Source organism: Pelodiscus sinensis, chromosome 30 (assembly GCF_049634645.1).
Source record: "Pelodiscus sinensis isolate JC-2024 chromosome 30, ASM4963464v1, whole genome shotgun sequence".
Lineage (NCBI taxonomy): Eukaryota > Metazoa > Chordata > Testudines > Trionychidae > Pelodiscus > Pelodiscus sinensis.
This window is the reverse complement of record NC_134740.1, coordinates 13,377,992-13,393,867: the sequence shown is the minus strand read 5'-3', so window position 1 is coordinate 13,393,867 and position 15,876 is coordinate 13,377,992. Positions and strand designations below refer to the sequence as shown.

Sequence of the window (15,876 nt, the reverse complement as noted above, 5' to 3'; positions counted from 1 at the left end):
TTTCACCATTGCTGCAAGCAGGTTTCATTCCACAAAAGTCCACAACAAAATCAACTGGGATTTGACACTATTGAATGAGCTACTGTGTTAGCTATCTCCAGCAAGGAAATGAAGCCACTGAGACAAATTATCCCTCTAAGAAACACGTAAGTGGAGTTCCACAGGGGTCTGTTTTGGGACCAGCTCTGTTCAATATCTTCATCAACAATTTAGATATTGGCATAGAGAGGACGCTTATTAAGTTTGCAGATGATACGAAGCTGGGAGGGGTTGCACGTGCTTTGGAGGATAGGTCATAATTCAAAATGATCTGGACAAACTGGAGAAATGGTCTGAGGTCAACAGGATGACGTTTAACAAGGACAAATGCAAAGTGCTCCACTTAGGAAGGAATCTGTTTCACACACAGGGTATGTCTAGACTGCATCCCCCTATCGGCAGAAGGATGCAGATCAGGCAGGTCAACATTGCAAATGAAACAGGGATTTAAATATCCCATGCCTAATTTGCATAAAAATGGCCACCGTGTTTTGCCCACTCAGCAGTCTAGAGGGGGATCTGGTGAGAGAGAAAGCCTTTTTTGACAGATCCCTTATGTCTCCTGCAAGGAAGTTTACAGGATCTGTCGAAAAAGGCTTTCTTTCTCCACCGATCCCCCTCTAGATTGCCGTTTTTTGCCGACAACGTGCTGAGTCGGCAAAACATGGTGGCCATGTTTATGCAAATTAGGGATATTTAAATCCCTGCCTCATTTGCAATTTTGACCTACCTTGGCACAAGGGGCAGCACATACCGATAAAGCCGTCGATGATGGACTCCTCTGGCCCCTTATTGAGCTGATGTCATCGCCAGGTTTGGCACTGGCTTTCGATGCCGGGCAGGCGGAAAGCACCCCAGTTCCAAGAGCATCAGTGGCTCTGACAGCACCGTCTCCCACGGCATCGGCCATCTGAGCATTTGCACCCTTGGTACCAGCACAGCCTGTGGGACCAGGGCCATCCCTCGAACCTGTGCACCCGCCGGCACTAGTCCACCGTGGGAAGCCAGAGGCTATGTCGCAGCACTGACCATGACACTGGTCTCCGGCACCATCCTCAGCTCCTCCATCTTGGCTGGCATTGGACTATTTGTCTGAATTGGAGGTGGAGTCGGTGTGGTCAATGGCCTCCATGACTTGGTCCCGTCCTACTCCCAGTACTGTAGTCCTGTGGTGCCAGAAACCTGGCCTCCCCAGTGGCAGCCACAATTCCAGTGGCCCTACCATGAGGCTCAGGACCCAACCCCTTTGAGGCCTAGCTCTCCCAGTACCTACCCTAGAGGCACCCCTTCAGCTACTCCACTCCCAAAGGCCAAGTCTGGTCTGTGAGACAAGGCATAGACCTCAGAAGCAGTGTGAAAAGCCACCGGCAGCAGTTGGGGTCCTTTGGCGCTGGGACCCCCTTCTAGGTCTTGCTGTAACGAACACCCTGTTCCGGCAGAAGAATCGTTTCAAGTCATCAATACTGATGACTGCTTGACTGGCCACCGACTAATATGTTCCATTATGTCAGTCAGACTAGCACCACAGCATGTTCTTACCCCGAAAAAACCACAGCAAGAAGAACAACACAGAGGGTTTGAAGGACCCTGAAACAATGCTTTTCATCCAACAACGCGGTAACCAAGATCCACCAGAGGACAGTCTCCAGGCATAGTCCTTTCTGAAAACTGCTGTCCTGGAAACTTGTGGTGAAACCCTTGGCTACACCAGGTGAGGGAACCAGAATTGGTGTGATGCTAACGATAAGGACCTCAAAGCCTGGCATAGCAACTTCTTGTCTCAGCAGAAGAAACGTGATTATAAGCTTGCCAAGGCCGAAGTACCATAAAGAATTAGAGTCCTTACAAACAATTGGTGGAGAGACAAATTGTCATGAGTTCTTCAGTGTTGTTAGGACAACTTATGGACCATCAAAATAGGGTGTCACTCCCTTACGATCAGGAGATGGGACGTCACTTGTTAAGACCAAAGATGGCATCAGTAGCTGGTGGTGGGAACACATCAGCCAACTGTTCAACTGTGACGTAACTGTCAACAACAGCATTTGCAATGTGATCACCAGCTGACCTGTCTGTGTTGATATGGATTGTGAACCCTCCATCTGCAAGATCTAAGCCGCCATAAAAAGATGAAAGACAACAAGGCCACAGGCCCTGATGGAATCCCCGCCAACATATTCAAACAGGGAGGTCCATCCCTACTGCCGTGCCTATGCGCCCTCATTCTGGTGATCTGGAGAGAGGAAATCATACCCAGTGAGCTCAGAAACACCATCATAGTGATCATCATTAAGAAGGGTGACAGGATGGACTGTGGAAACTACCGAGGGAACTCTTTGCTTTTAGCCACAGGTAAAATTCTAACCCAAGTCCTTCTCAATGATTTCCTTTCAGTGGCTGAAGAAGTCCTTCCAGAGTCACAATACGGCTTCTGACCAGAGCAGGAAGGACTGACATGATCCTTTCTGCCAGCCTAATATAATAGAAGTGTCGGGAGCAACATCGGCCTCTTCAATTGCATTCTTCAATTTGACTAAAGCATTTGACTCCATCAACTATGAGGCCCTCTGGAAGATCCTGTGGCACTTTGGCCGTCCACCAAAATTTGTCAATGTTATACGTCTCTTACACAACAACATGCAGGCCATGAGTTTCAATAATGGTGACACAACTGAACCAATTGATGTAAGGACTGGAGTCAAATAAGGATGTGTGATAGCACCTATGCTATTTAATATCTTTTTGGCAGCCATGCTCCAGATTATTGGAGATGATCTCCCAGGCGGAGTTTAAATAACCTATAGGATGGGTGGTAGCCTCTTCAGAGCCAAGACCCAGACCACAACAACGTCAGTGGTAGAACTCCAGTATGTTGACGATGCCCAGGACAGTGCCACCTTAGTAGATGATCTCCAAGTAATCGTCAACGTTTTTGCCATGGACTGCCACAGGTTGGGACTGACACTCAATGCATGAAAGACCAAGGTTCTTTTTTGGCCAACACCTACCATACCATTGTCCAAACCAACCATCACGGAGCATGACCAAGAGCTGGAGAATGTCAACAGCTTTCCCTATCTCGGAAGCTATCTGTCCAGCAATGCTGACACTGATAATCAGGGCTCACCGAGCGGCGGCAAGCCCCACTCGCCAGCCGCACGATTCTGCACTCTGCACATGCACAGATTGTTCTGCGCATGCAGAGATTGCTCCGCACCGGCTCTTCTGGGGTGTAATCTACTTGCCACAGGCGAGTAGATTACACTATTTGTCAAGTATCAGAGGGGTAGCCGTGTTAGTCTGAATCTGCAAAAGCGACGAAGAGTCCTGTGGCACCTTATAGACTAACTGAAGTGTAGGAGCATAAGCTTTCGTGGGCAAAGACCCACTTCGTCAGATGCATGTAGTGCAAATTTCCACTACATGCATCTGACGAAGTGGGTCTTTGCCCACGAAAGCTTATGCTCCTACACTTCAGTTAGTCTATAAGGTGCCACAGGACTCTTCGTCACTATTTGTCAAGACCTGCTGATAATGAAATCTGCCACTGAGTCTCCAATGCCAGTGTGACTTATGGATGTTTGTGGAGGCGAGTCTTTGATGACCATGACATCAAGACGCAGACCAAAATTGACACTACAAACCTGTAGTCATTCCAACATTGTTATATGGAGCTGAAGCCTAGACTCCCTATAGACTCCATATTAAAGATCTAGAGAAATTCCACCAAAAGGTACCTGAGGATAATATTGGCCATCTTGTGGCAGGACAGACGGACCAATGTTAGTGCCCTCACAGAGGGTGATTCCTACAGAAAATGATTTACATATCCTGCGCTTCATTTGCATAATTGCAGTATGGTTCTATTTCGAAATAACAAACGCGGTGTAGATGCAGTTATTTCAGGAGAACACCTTTTCCTTGAAATAAACCTCATTGTATGAGGAATAAGGGTTAACAGTTATTTTGAAGGAAGGGTGTTCTCCTAAAATAACCGCATCTACACAGCTATTTCGAAATAGCACCATAATGCGGTTATGCAAATGAAGTGCAGGATATGTAAATCCCGGCTTCATTTGTAATTTTGAATGTCTTCATTTGCATCCCTCTATCGAAAGAGGGTTTGGACAAGAAGGTACAACAATGTAGACCAACTGAGGAGTTGTCCCTTTGTTTTTAATCATGAAATAATTACAGCCATCCCATGTATTTAAAAAAGGCAAAAGAAACAGAACATGTCAAAATATCCTGTTAAAATGCTCAAACTTCACCGACAATGCATGTCCTGAGGCACTTGGAAAAGAGCAATGGAGTAAGAAATATTTGCAGAAATAATAACTGAGCACCACCATCTCCATAACATGGGGCCCTGGTGATATCCCTCAACCTTCCAACCCTGAGCTGCCTGCTGTTAGCCCCCCACCCCCACAGCTCCCAATCCCTTCCCGGAGCCTCCAACCCCCTGCCTTGAGCCCCCAATACCTTCCAGACTCCACCCTGAGCCCTTCTCACCCCGAAGCACTGACTCCTTTATTCCCCATACCCTTAGCCCCCTGCCTTGGCCCCCACACCCTGCCCTCTGTCCCTCCCATACTTCCTAAACCGCTGCCTCCACTTCTTCACCAACCGCATACCCACCCCATCTCCTAACCCCGTGCTTCCTCCCCAAAAAAGAGTAAAGAACCCAAGCAATGCTGGATGCATCTGCTTATAATTCTGTAACTCCTAGATGCTCCAATACATTATAAATAGTTCAAAAAATCCCATCAGAATTGAAATAATGCTTTGAACAAGAACTCAACTATTCAGACATCTACGGAAACCTTTTCTTCATCAAGCAAAAGTTCAAATCACTCAGAAAACCCCATTAAATATCCTATGACATGGATCACTCCAGTAGGCATTAAATAAACAAATATTGCCATTTAGTCAAACATACTGCACCACCCCTCCACCCATACAAAAGTTATCAGCCAAGCAATGAACAAAATTACAAAGAACCAAGCAGACTAACACACTAGTTGAACCTCTCATATACAAACGCTATTTTTTACCAAATAAGAGAAGAGCTAAGGACTTCATGTAGTCTGACGGACGGACGGACAGACGAGATTCGATTTGATTCGATTCGATGAGGTGATGTGCATGGATAAATATTTACATTCTGATTTTATTCACACTAGTGTAATTCTTCAAGAACTCATTTGACATCTGGGCAATTAGTCTGATTTTACGATGTACTAATCAGGTTGTATGCAATGTTCTTGAAGGACAATTTTGTCATCAATTGATTATATCTATCAATCTATTTATTTATATCTATAAATTCGTATGCTGCGACACACCCAGCTATAAAGAAATTCAGAATGAAATTTCAGACCAAGAGCAATGAAGGACATTTTAATTCTCCATGAATAACTTGCACACAATGAGTTTCTTCAATGCAGCTTTGATCTCCTTGTTTCTCAGGCTGTAGATGATTGGATTAATTGAGGGGGGTACCACCGCATAGACGACACCCAGCGCCAGACCCAGAGCTGATGGTGAGCTGGAGGTGGGTTTCACATAGGCAAAGGTACCAGTGCAAGTAAACAAGGAGATCACAGCGAGGTGGGGGAGGCAGGTGGAGAAGGCTTTGCGCCGGCCCTGCTGCGAGGGGATTCTCAGCACCGCTTTGAAGATCTGAACGTACGACACAAGGATAAAAACAAAGCAGCTTAATACTAAAAACATACTAAAGGCAAGAAGCCCAACTTCACTCCAGTAGGAGTTGGAGCAGGCCAGCTTGAGGAGCTGGGGAATTTCACAGAAGAACTGATTGATGATATTCACCTGGCAGAAGGGTAACGTGAAGGTGTTCCCGGTGTGCAGGGCAGAGTAGACGATACCAGTGATCCAGGCACTGGTGGCCATGTGGACACAAGCTCCCCTGTTCATCACTCTCTCATAGTGCAGTGGGTGGCAGATGGCAACATATCGGTCGTAGGCCATGATGGTCAATAAGGCAAGATCAGTTGCCGTGAAGTTGACAAAGAGAAAGACTTGGGCTACACACCCAGCATAAGAAATCACCCTGGTGTCCAGGAGGGAGTTGACCATGGATTTGAGGACCGTAACAGAGATGGAGCCGAGGTCCAGGATGGAGAGGTTCATCAGGAAGAAGTACATGGGGGTGTGAAGACGGTGGTCAAGGGCTATCGCTGTGATGATGAGAAGGTTCCCCAACAGGGCTCCAAGATAAATAGCCAAAAATACCACAACATGCAAAATCTGTAGCTCCCGCACGTCAGAGAACCCCAGGAGCAGGAACTCGGTCACGGTGCTTCGGTTGGACATTTTCTTCCTCAGTTCAGTGTGTGGTGGCTGTGGAGGGAAGGACACAGACGGGGTGGGGATTAGAGTGATACATGGATTGGCCCTGATTCCTGCAACAACCTCTCATGCTGTGGGTGTCCACCATGCCCAGCGCCCATTCCAGCTACTCCCTAGGAGTGGTGAGTTACGGCACGGATGTCTATTGGCCTGGCTCCCATTCAGTCCATGGAACTGCGTCCGTCTGCAGCAAAGATCGGGCTCAGGATTGGGCTGGTTTAAATGCCGTGTGAAGGATGGAGCAAAGCACAATCCCAACACAACCACTCTCGCCGAGACAGATCCCCTCTTGCTACAAACAGCCGGCTCCAGATACAGGCAGGAAACTGAAACGCTGAAATGCCTGAAAACCACACGTGGGGGAAATACACGGCGCAGCGACCCAGTGCCCTGCATGGCAGCTCTAGGGCAATGACCCACCCAGCACCCTGTACATCTGCTTCCGACTCGGGTGTTGAGCTCCGACACAAGGTCCCATTATTTCCAGCTCCATGCACTGATGGGCTGGGAGCATTACATGGCTGCCTCTCGGCTATGTCATCCCCTCGGTCCCTTTGTGTCTGTGCGGGTCGGGGCTGTCAGGAGACGTGGGTCCCCTTTTTGGCTCTGGCACTGATCTGCCATGTGACCTTGGGCAGGTCACCGGCTCTCCTTGTGCCTCTGTTTCCCTTCCCTTTCTCTGCCTCGTCTGCTAGGACCAGAGGTGTTTGTGGGATGGGCTGTGTCTGATCATTTGTAGTTTTGGTGCCCCATTTGTGGTTAACCAGCAACGATCTCAGAGAGAGGATACGGTACAAGAACAGAGCTCTGAATTCTAACCCCATCGATGTGTTCCATATCCATGGGCAGAGTTAAGAGAGATAATTTGCAGCTGGGAGCTTCCATTCATCGTTCCCCTGAAAGGCACCAGGATGTGTAACATCTATGTTGGGTGTTGCCCACTTTGCTGTTTACTCAGTTTTTCTGTTCAACATGTTTCCCTGTAAACTAGAAACACACACAGTGCACTAGAGTGACCAGGTTCAATATTAACGTCCCTACCTTGTTTTCCACATGGGGTTTTCTGTTTATATTCTTTCAAAGGAAAACTGGCTTTTCAACTCCAGGAATATTGTGGGGAAGTGGCACCAAAGGCATGTACGGGAAAGCTTAAAACGTTTCTTTTCTACCTTAGTTTTGGCGACAATGTTTCAGTTTTTAGCAGTCTATCGGAAATTGGGGTTTCATCATTTCGATGAAGAGTCACCTGTTTTCTGCTAGTGAATCCCTCCCCCCCGTCACCTCTGCTGAGCAGTTCTACATGTTGGGTTAAATTCTATGAAAAGTTTATGAATACCTACAGTTGACATATAACCCACTTACTGTTCTGGGCTTTTTAGAACGTTTTCCAGGCTCTGATGCAGGTGACATTTCTCTGCCAGGATTCTTCCGTCATTGCTTGTCTGTGTTACCCAGTGGTTGTTTTCCTGCCCCTCCACCAGGTATCCTTCCCCGGATTGCACACAATGCCGGCATCCCTGGAAGCACCACAGCTACAAACACAGCAGGGCTCAGGCCCAAAGGGTGTTGGAAGGAGATTTCAGAACAAGCTATATATGGGCAGCACCGGAATGAGACTTGCAATAGCTCGGAGCCTAATGGCTCTAGAGCCCCAGCTGGTCTGGAACAGCTTAGTCCTTCATTAACTCCACAGAATCCGCTCTGAGGATACAGTTTTCTTCTTTCTGACGCTGCACCAGCAACTCTTGGGATGCAGCCAGCAGAAGAACACATAGCTCAGACTGCCCCGGATGTTTGATATTCATCAGTGAGGGCGTGTCTAGTCTACAGTGATAGAAATGTAGCCGTGTTAGTCTGGGGTAGTTGAAGCAAAATGCAGGCATTTTGCTTCATCTAGTCTACAGGGTTTTGTCGACAAAACTATACCTGCGTCTAGACTACACCTGAGTTCTGTTGACATAACGTTGACAGAACTCAGCAGTTTTGTCGACGGCGGTAAACCTCAATCTATGAGGAATAACGCCTTTTGTCAATACTGTTGACCGAAGGCAGTATTGCATCTACGCCGTCCTTTGCGTCTACACTGCCATGTCGACAAAGCGGCTTGCATTGTCGACAGAACTGGATGTTGTCTAGACGCTCTTTGTCAACAGAAGCTTTGTCAACAATATCCGTCGACAAAACTTCCTGTAGTCTAGACGTACCCTGAGGGGGTGTCTAGACTACAGGGTTTTTTTTGAAAAAAGTTGACTTTTGTCGAAAAATCTATACCAGCATCTACACTACCACCACGTTCGGTTGACAGTAAATCGACAGAATGCGGCAGTTTTGTGGATGGTGGAAAACCTCATTCTACAAGGAATAGTGCTGTTTTTCGACAGAGTTCTGTCAAAAAAAAGGCACTATTGCGTGCAAACTGCTTTTCGAAAGAGAGCATCTACACTCTCTTTCGAAAAAGCGGTTTGCTTTTTCGACAGAACTGGTTGTAGTCTAGATGCTCGTTTTCAACAGAGGCTTTGTTGACAGTATCTGTCGACAAAGCCTCTGTCAAAAAAGGCGTGCTGTCTAGGCTGTAGCCCCAGAAGCAGTCAGAGGCAAAGACTGAAATATCCGTATGACGTCCTAAACAGTGGACATTTTCACATTTGCAGTTGGGGCTGTTTACGCTATGTGGAGATTTGGTTCCTTAATTTCAACAAGAGCCACTTTGCTTTACACCATCTGGGGATCTGACCTCATTCACCAATTTCTGATCCATTTTCTCGGCCCCTGAATCTGAAGCGGAGGCAGCAGGTTGACATTGAGATGTTGAGTGAACTTGGATGGGCCAAAGAGATGCTGTGCACTTTTCTGTTTGGGAGGAGAGGAAGTTGATAAAATCGCAGTGGAGAGGGGCATGTGCCCCTGTTGATATGGTCAGTGAGATGGAAAAAATAGTTTGGATGCCCCCAGTTGAAAGGCATTCATAGAGACATAGACATCTGCTGGGTGAGGGAGGGGCATATTTCAGGGTTGGGGGCCTAAGAGAGACGGAAGACGTTGTAATCAGTGGAACAGAAGAATGGTTGATAATGTTGGACTGGCAGAAGGGTAACCTGAAGATATTAGAATCATACAACACTAGACCTGGAAGGGACCTTGTGAGGTCATTGAGTCTAGTCCCCTGCCCTCAGAACAGGACCAAGCACCGTCTAGACCGTCCCTAACAGGTGTCTGTCCAACCTACTCTTAAATATCTCCAGGGATGGAGATTCCACAACCCCTATGCAATTTATTCCAGTGTTTGACCACCCTGACAGTTAGGAAGTTTTTTCTAATGTCCAACCTAAACCTCCCTTGCTGCACTTTAAGCCCATTGCTTCTTGTTCTATCCTCAGAGGCCAAGGAGAACAATTTTTCTCCTTCCTCCTTGTGACAACACCCTTTTAAATACCTTAAAACCGCTCTCATGTCCCTTCTCAGACTTCTCCTTTCCAAACAAAACAAGCCCAATTCTTTCAGTCTTCCCTCACAGCTCATGTTCTCGAGACCTTTAACCATTTTTGTTGCTCTTCTCTGGGCCTTCTCCAGTTTCTCCACATCTTGAAATGTGCCAAGAACTGGACAAAATACTCCAAATAAGGCCTAATCGGTGCAGAGTAGAGTGAAAGAATGACTTCTTGTGCTTGCTTACAACTCTCCTGTTAATGCAGCCCAGAATCATGTTTGCTTTTTTTGCAACAGCGTCACACTGTTGACTCCTACTTAGCTTGTGGTCCACTATGACCCCTAGACCCTTTTCGGCAGGACTCCTTCCTAGACAGTCACTTCCCATTCTGTGTGTGTGAAACTGATTGTTCCTTTCTAAGTGGAGCATTTTTCATTTGTCCTTGTTAAACTTCATCTTGTTTACCTCAGACCACTTCTCCAGTTTGTCCAGATCATTTTGAATTATGACCCTATCCTCCAAAGTACTTGCAACCTCTCCCAACTTGAGATCATCTGCAAACTTAATAAGTGCACTCTCTACGCCACCATCTAAATGGTTGATGAAGATATTGAACAGAACCAGTCCGAAAACAGATCCCTGTAGAACACCACTTGTGATGCCCTTCCAGCAGGATTGTGAACCGTTAATAACTACTCTCTGAGTACGGTTATCCAGCCAGTTATGCACTCACCTTATAGTAGCCCCGTCTAAGTTGTATTTGCCTAGTTTATTGATAAGAATATAATGCAAGACCTTATCAAATGCCTTACTAAAGTCTAGGTATACCACATCCACCACTTCTCCCTTGTCCACAAGACTCGTTATCCTATCACAGAAAGCTCTCAGATTGGTTTGACATGATTTGTTCTTTACAACTCCATGCTGGCTGTTCCCTAGCACCTTACTATCTTCTAAGTGTTTACAGATGATTTCCTTAATCACTTGCTCCATTATCTTTCCTGACACAGAAGTTAAACTAACTGGTCTGTAGTTTCCTGGGTTCTTATAGATGGACACTATATTTGCCCTTTTCCAGTCCTCTGGAATTTTTCAGGTATCTCTTCTATCTGTTCCTTGAGTATTCTAGGATGCATTTCATCAGGCCTTGGTGACTTGCCGACATCTAACTTTTCTAAGTGATTTTTAACTTGTTCTTTTTTAATTTTACCTCCTAACCCTACCCACTTCCCACTAGCATTCACTATGTTCGGCATTCCTTCATCATCAGACTTCTTGGTGAAGACTGAAACAAAGAAGTCATTAAGCCCCTCTGTGTTCCCAGTGTGTAGGGCAGAGTTGACAATGCCAGCGATCCAGACACTGCCGGCCATGTGGACACATGCTCCCCTGTTCATCACTCTTGCATAGTGCAGCAGGGGGCTGATGATAAGGGTCTGGGAGGTGTGGGGGAGTTGAGGGCAGGGTGCTCTGAGATGTGTTGAAAGTGCAGGAGTCAAGGCAGGGAGATAGGGCATGGGGGCTGAAGGAGTCAGGGCAGATTAGAAGTGTGGGGGTTTTAGGGCGTAGAGTGGAGGGTGCTGGAGTAAAGGTGGAGGTGGGGGTAGAGGAGAGAGCCTCAGGGCTGGTCTGGGGGAGTGCAAGAGTCAGAGTAGAAGGATGGGGGATTGGAAAGGTCTCAGGATGGAGTTGAGGGTGTAGAATCTCCCAGGCAGCAGGAGGGCAAACTGAAGGATGGGGCTAGGCTGAGAAGCATCCTTGCCCAGGCAGCATCATTGAAAACATGCCTATGGAGACCTCCAAGGCTGAGGAAACCACCGAGCTACAGAGGATAGGAGCCAGCCCACCAGGGGAAGATGAAAGGCCTCCATCACAGGAAGCTGGACGCTTCGGGCAGAAGGCCCGTCGTCCATAGAGCTAAAAAATATTGTGTATGATGAGTAGGCATGAGGAGTCTCCCACCAAGGCAGGGGGAACAGATGTCATGTTCTCCTGAGGCTTTAAAATAAGTTTGGACAGGGCAGGAGACAAAATCCCACAGGCAGCTCAGAACACAGAGACTGGGGTGAAGGGTTGGATTCTGGGGGAAACATGGGACATCACAGCACGAAGAAAGAAGACACAAGAGAGAACAGAAAAGAGAAATCCACCAGACGTCTCAGGTGTGTGTCCCCTAATACAAGGGGAGTGTGGACAATGGTGGCCAATGAAACGGTGTGGTGGGTTCTACATGGATGAGTTAACTCTGCTGCACACAACACATCAGTGTGTGAGGCGACAGCTCCAGGTCATAGCAGGGATCCATCGATGTTTGTAATTGGATGTTTTGTTGTTATTAAGACCATATTTGAAATAATTATATGGGGTCATATTTGCAGATGTAACTTTTATTCTGTACCCCCAGCTTACAGCCTGGTTGCACATACGGATTGGTCCCAGGACTGACCCTTGGGGGACACCACTAGTTACCCCTCTCCATTCTGAAAATTTACCATTTATTCCTACCCTTTGTTTCCTGTCTTTTAACCAGTTCTCAATCCAAGAAAGGACCTTCCCTCTTATCCCATGGCCATGTAATTTACACAAGAGCCTTTGGTGAGGGACCTTGTCAAAGGCTTTCTGAAAATCCAAGTATACTATATCTACTGGATCCCCCTTGTCCGCATGTTTGTTAACCCCTTCAAAGAACTCTAGCACTTTAAAGACTAACAAAATACGTAGATGGTATCATGAGCTTTCATGGGCACAGCCCACTTCTTCAGATGACCAGACTGTTGGATGTCCAGAACCAAAATAAATGTAAAGGAATGTAATGCAAGGAAGGAAGTTAGTGCACTAGGAATTCCAAAGAACTTGATTTGAGCCCAAGCCTTCAACAAATGTTATGTACCAAACTCCCATGAGATTTAGCTCATTGCTTTGCTACTGGCTTACTTAGGCTATGTCTAGACTGCAGGCTTCTTTTGAAAGAGCCTCTTTCGAAAGATCGCGTCTAGACTGCAGGCGGATCTTTCGAAAGAGAAATCCGCTTTTTCGAAAGAGAGCACCCAGCGAGTCTGGATGCTCTCTTTCGAAGACGGCCTCTTTACATTGAAGAATGCCTTCTTTCGAAAGAGGAACTTTCGAAAGAAGGCGTTCTTCCTCGTAAATTGAGGTTTACCGCCATCGAAAGAAAAGCCGCGTTCTTTCGAAATAATTTCGAAAGAACGTGGCTTGAGTCTGGACGCAGGGGAAGTTTTTTCGGGAAAAGGCTACTTTTCCCGAAAAAAACCCTGAGTCTGGACACGGCCTTAGTGGCTACATCTAGACTGGCATGATTTTCCGGAAATGCTTTTAACGGAAAAGTTTTCCATTAAAAGCATTTTTGGAACAGAGCGTCTAGATTGGTACAGATGCTTTTCCGCAAAAGCACTTTTTGCGGAAAAGCGTCCGTGGCCAATCTAGACGCGCTTTTCCGCAAAAAAGCCCCAATCGCTATTTTCGCGATTGGGGCTTTTTTGCAGAATACAAATCTCAGCTGAATACACTGGCCCTTTTGCGCAATAGTTTTGCACAAAAGGGACTTTTGCCCGAACGGGAGCAGCATAGTATTTCCGCAAAAAGCACGGATTTCTTACAGTAGGAAGTCAGTGCTTTTGCGGAAATTCAAGCAGCCAGTCCAGACAGCTGGCAAGTTTTTCTAGAAAAGCAGCCGATTTTCTGGAAAAACTGGCCAGTCTAGACACAGCCAGTGAGTTTGGGCAATAGCCAGTATGTCAGAACTGTATGTCCAATTACAGTAGGCCCAGTTTAATATCGTATTCGATCAAGGAAATTCCCCTGTGCAAATTCCTACCTCCCAAAAGTCATCTGGAACAAAAAAGTCAACCAACAAATCAATTAAATGAAACAAAACTAAAAAGAAACAAAGAAACACACCGTCATGCCTCAAACTAGATTTTTAACCCAAAAAAGGAGCAGCAGAGACTTCCTGAAGTCCATTAGGGACGTAGCGGTGGCTGTTGATATTCTGTCCACTTGCTCAGATAGCATGGTGAGGTTCCCAGTACAAATCTCTAAGACAGAGAGATATGTGTGTAGGTAGATTTAAGGATAGATATGTAGATTCTGATTTTATCCACACAGGTGTGATTCTAAATTAACAGATTAAATGTCAGTGAAGTTAGCCTTGATTTCATTACTTCATAAAAAGTTTGCAGCCCGTGTTCTTACGGAAATAACTTTGTCAACAGTTGATTTTATTTATACAGAAACACAGAATGAAATCACAATCAAGGACCAATGATGGGCATTTTAATTTTTGGGGAATAACCTCCACACTATCAATTTCTCCAGCGCAGCTTTGATCTCCTTGTTCCTCATGCTGTAGATGACCGGATTCATCATGGGAGGCACCACGGCGTAGAGAACACCCACCACTAGATCCAGCTTTGATGCTGAGCTGGACGTGGGTTTCAGGTAGTCAAAGAACCCAGTGCAAATTAACAGAGAGATCACAGCGAGGTGGGGGAGGCAGGTGGAGAAGGCTTTGTGCCGGCCCTGCTCCGAGGGGATTCTCAGCACCGCTTTCAAAATCTGAACATACGACCCAACGATAAAAGCAAAGCAATTTAAACCCAAAAAAGCACTAAAGGAAAGAAGCCCAAGTTCACTGCGGTAGGAGTCGGAGCAGGCCAGCTTGAGGAGCTGGGGGATTTCACAGAAGAACTGGTTGATGACATTGGACTGGCAGAAGGGTAACATGAAGGTGTTCCCAGTGTGTATGGCAGAGTAGACAATACCAGTGATCCAGGTACTGGCTGCCATTTTGACACAAACTCTCCTGTTCATCACTTGCTCATAGTGCAGTGGATGGCAGATGGCCACATATCGGTCGTAGGCCATGACGGTGAGAAGGGCAAAATCAGTTGAAATGAAGACGACAAAGAGAAAGACTTGGGCGACACAGGCAGGGTAGGAAATCACCCTGGTGTCTAGGAGAGAGTTGACCATGGATTTGGGGACGGTGACGGAGATGGAGCCGAGGTCTAGGATGGACAGGTTCACCAGGAAGAAGTACATGGGGGTGTGGAGACGGTGGTCCATGGTGATGGCTGAGATGATGAGAAGATTCCCCATTAGGGCTGCCAGGTAAATTATCAGGAACAGCACAAAGTACAAAATCTGCAGCTCCCGAACATCAGAGAAGCCCCGGAGCAGGAACTCGGACACGGTGCTTCCGTTGGACATTTTCTTCCTCCTTTCACAGTATAGTGGCTGCGGAGGGAAGGACACAGACGGGGTGGGGATTAGAGTGATACACGGAACGGCCGTGATTCCCCTCCGCAATCTCTCATGCTGTGGGTGTCCACGATGCCCAGCACCCATCCCAGCTACTCACATGGAGCGGTGAGTGACCACACGGGTGTCAATTGGCCGGGACCCCGTATGGTCCATGGAGCTGCATTCGTCTGCAGCATCTGACGATCAGGCTCAGGTTGGAGGTGGATAGAATGCTGATCACTCAGTTTTACCATTCAACCAGGACAGGTTGTAGCCCCAAAATCCAGGACTCTGCTCCGGCAATATGCTTCTGCAGCAGAGAGCCCAGGAGCCTACGGGCAGTAGGGCCAGCTGGGCAGGACAACAGAGTCAGTAGCCTGGTTGTGGGCAGCACGGGACCAGAGTTGGAGCCCTCCAGCAGCCCCCAGGAACGTGGCGCCGGGGTCGGACTCCATGGCTTCCCTGGCTGTGCGAGGTCAGACTGAGGCTGGGGGGTTGGGGATGAGCCCCGTGGCTTCCCCTGGCAGGACAGGCCTGGAGCCCCGTGGCTTTCTCCAGCTGGGTGGGGCCAGGGTTGGAGCCCCAGCCTTGTGGCTGCTCCTGGCTGCACAGGAAGAGAGTCCCATTGCAGGATCTGCAGCTTGTACTGCCCAGGTAGTGAGCAGTGCCTGGCTGCGGAGCCCAGCGGGGTTGGGGGGAGGCTGAGCCAGGGTTACCTGCTGGGGCAGCCTGCCAGCAGTGGGCGATGGACTTGGGGGCCGGTGGCAGAAGACCTC

General features: G+C 47.4%; 2 protein-coding genes across 2 annotated transcripts; both read right to left on the bottom strand.

Annotated features, from left to right (window-relative positions):
* Positions 1-5,439: 5,439 nt before the first annotated feature.
* LOC102453114 (olfactory receptor 14A16-like) lies at positions 5,440-6,375 on the bottom strand. The gene has a single exon (XM_006114034.2). The coding sequence runs from the start codon at positions 6,373-6,375 to the stop codon at positions 5,440-5,442; it is 936 nt and encodes a 311-aa protein (XP_006114096.2).
* A 7,756-nt stretch (positions 6,376-14,131) lies between these two features.
* LOC102453369 (olfactory receptor 14C36-like) lies at positions 14,132-15,153 on the bottom strand. Its single transcript, XM_014569003.2, has one exon. It carries the CDS (start codon positions 15,065-15,067, stop codon positions 14,132-14,134), a length of 936 nt encoding a protein of 311 aa, XP_014424489.2. The 5' UTR covers positions 15,068-15,153.
* Positions 15,154-15,876: the final 723 nt, after the last annotated feature.

Excerpts from the sequence above, each read along its gene's own strand:
- LOC102453114 (XM_006114034.2), bottom strand. The coding sequence starts at position 6,375 with ATGTCCAACCGAAGCACCGTGACCGAGTTCCTGCTCCTGGGGTTCTCT.
- LOC102453369 (XM_014569003.2), bottom strand. The coding sequence starts at position 15,067 with ATGTCCAACGGAAGCACCGTGTCCGAGTTCCTGCTCCGGGGCTTCTCT.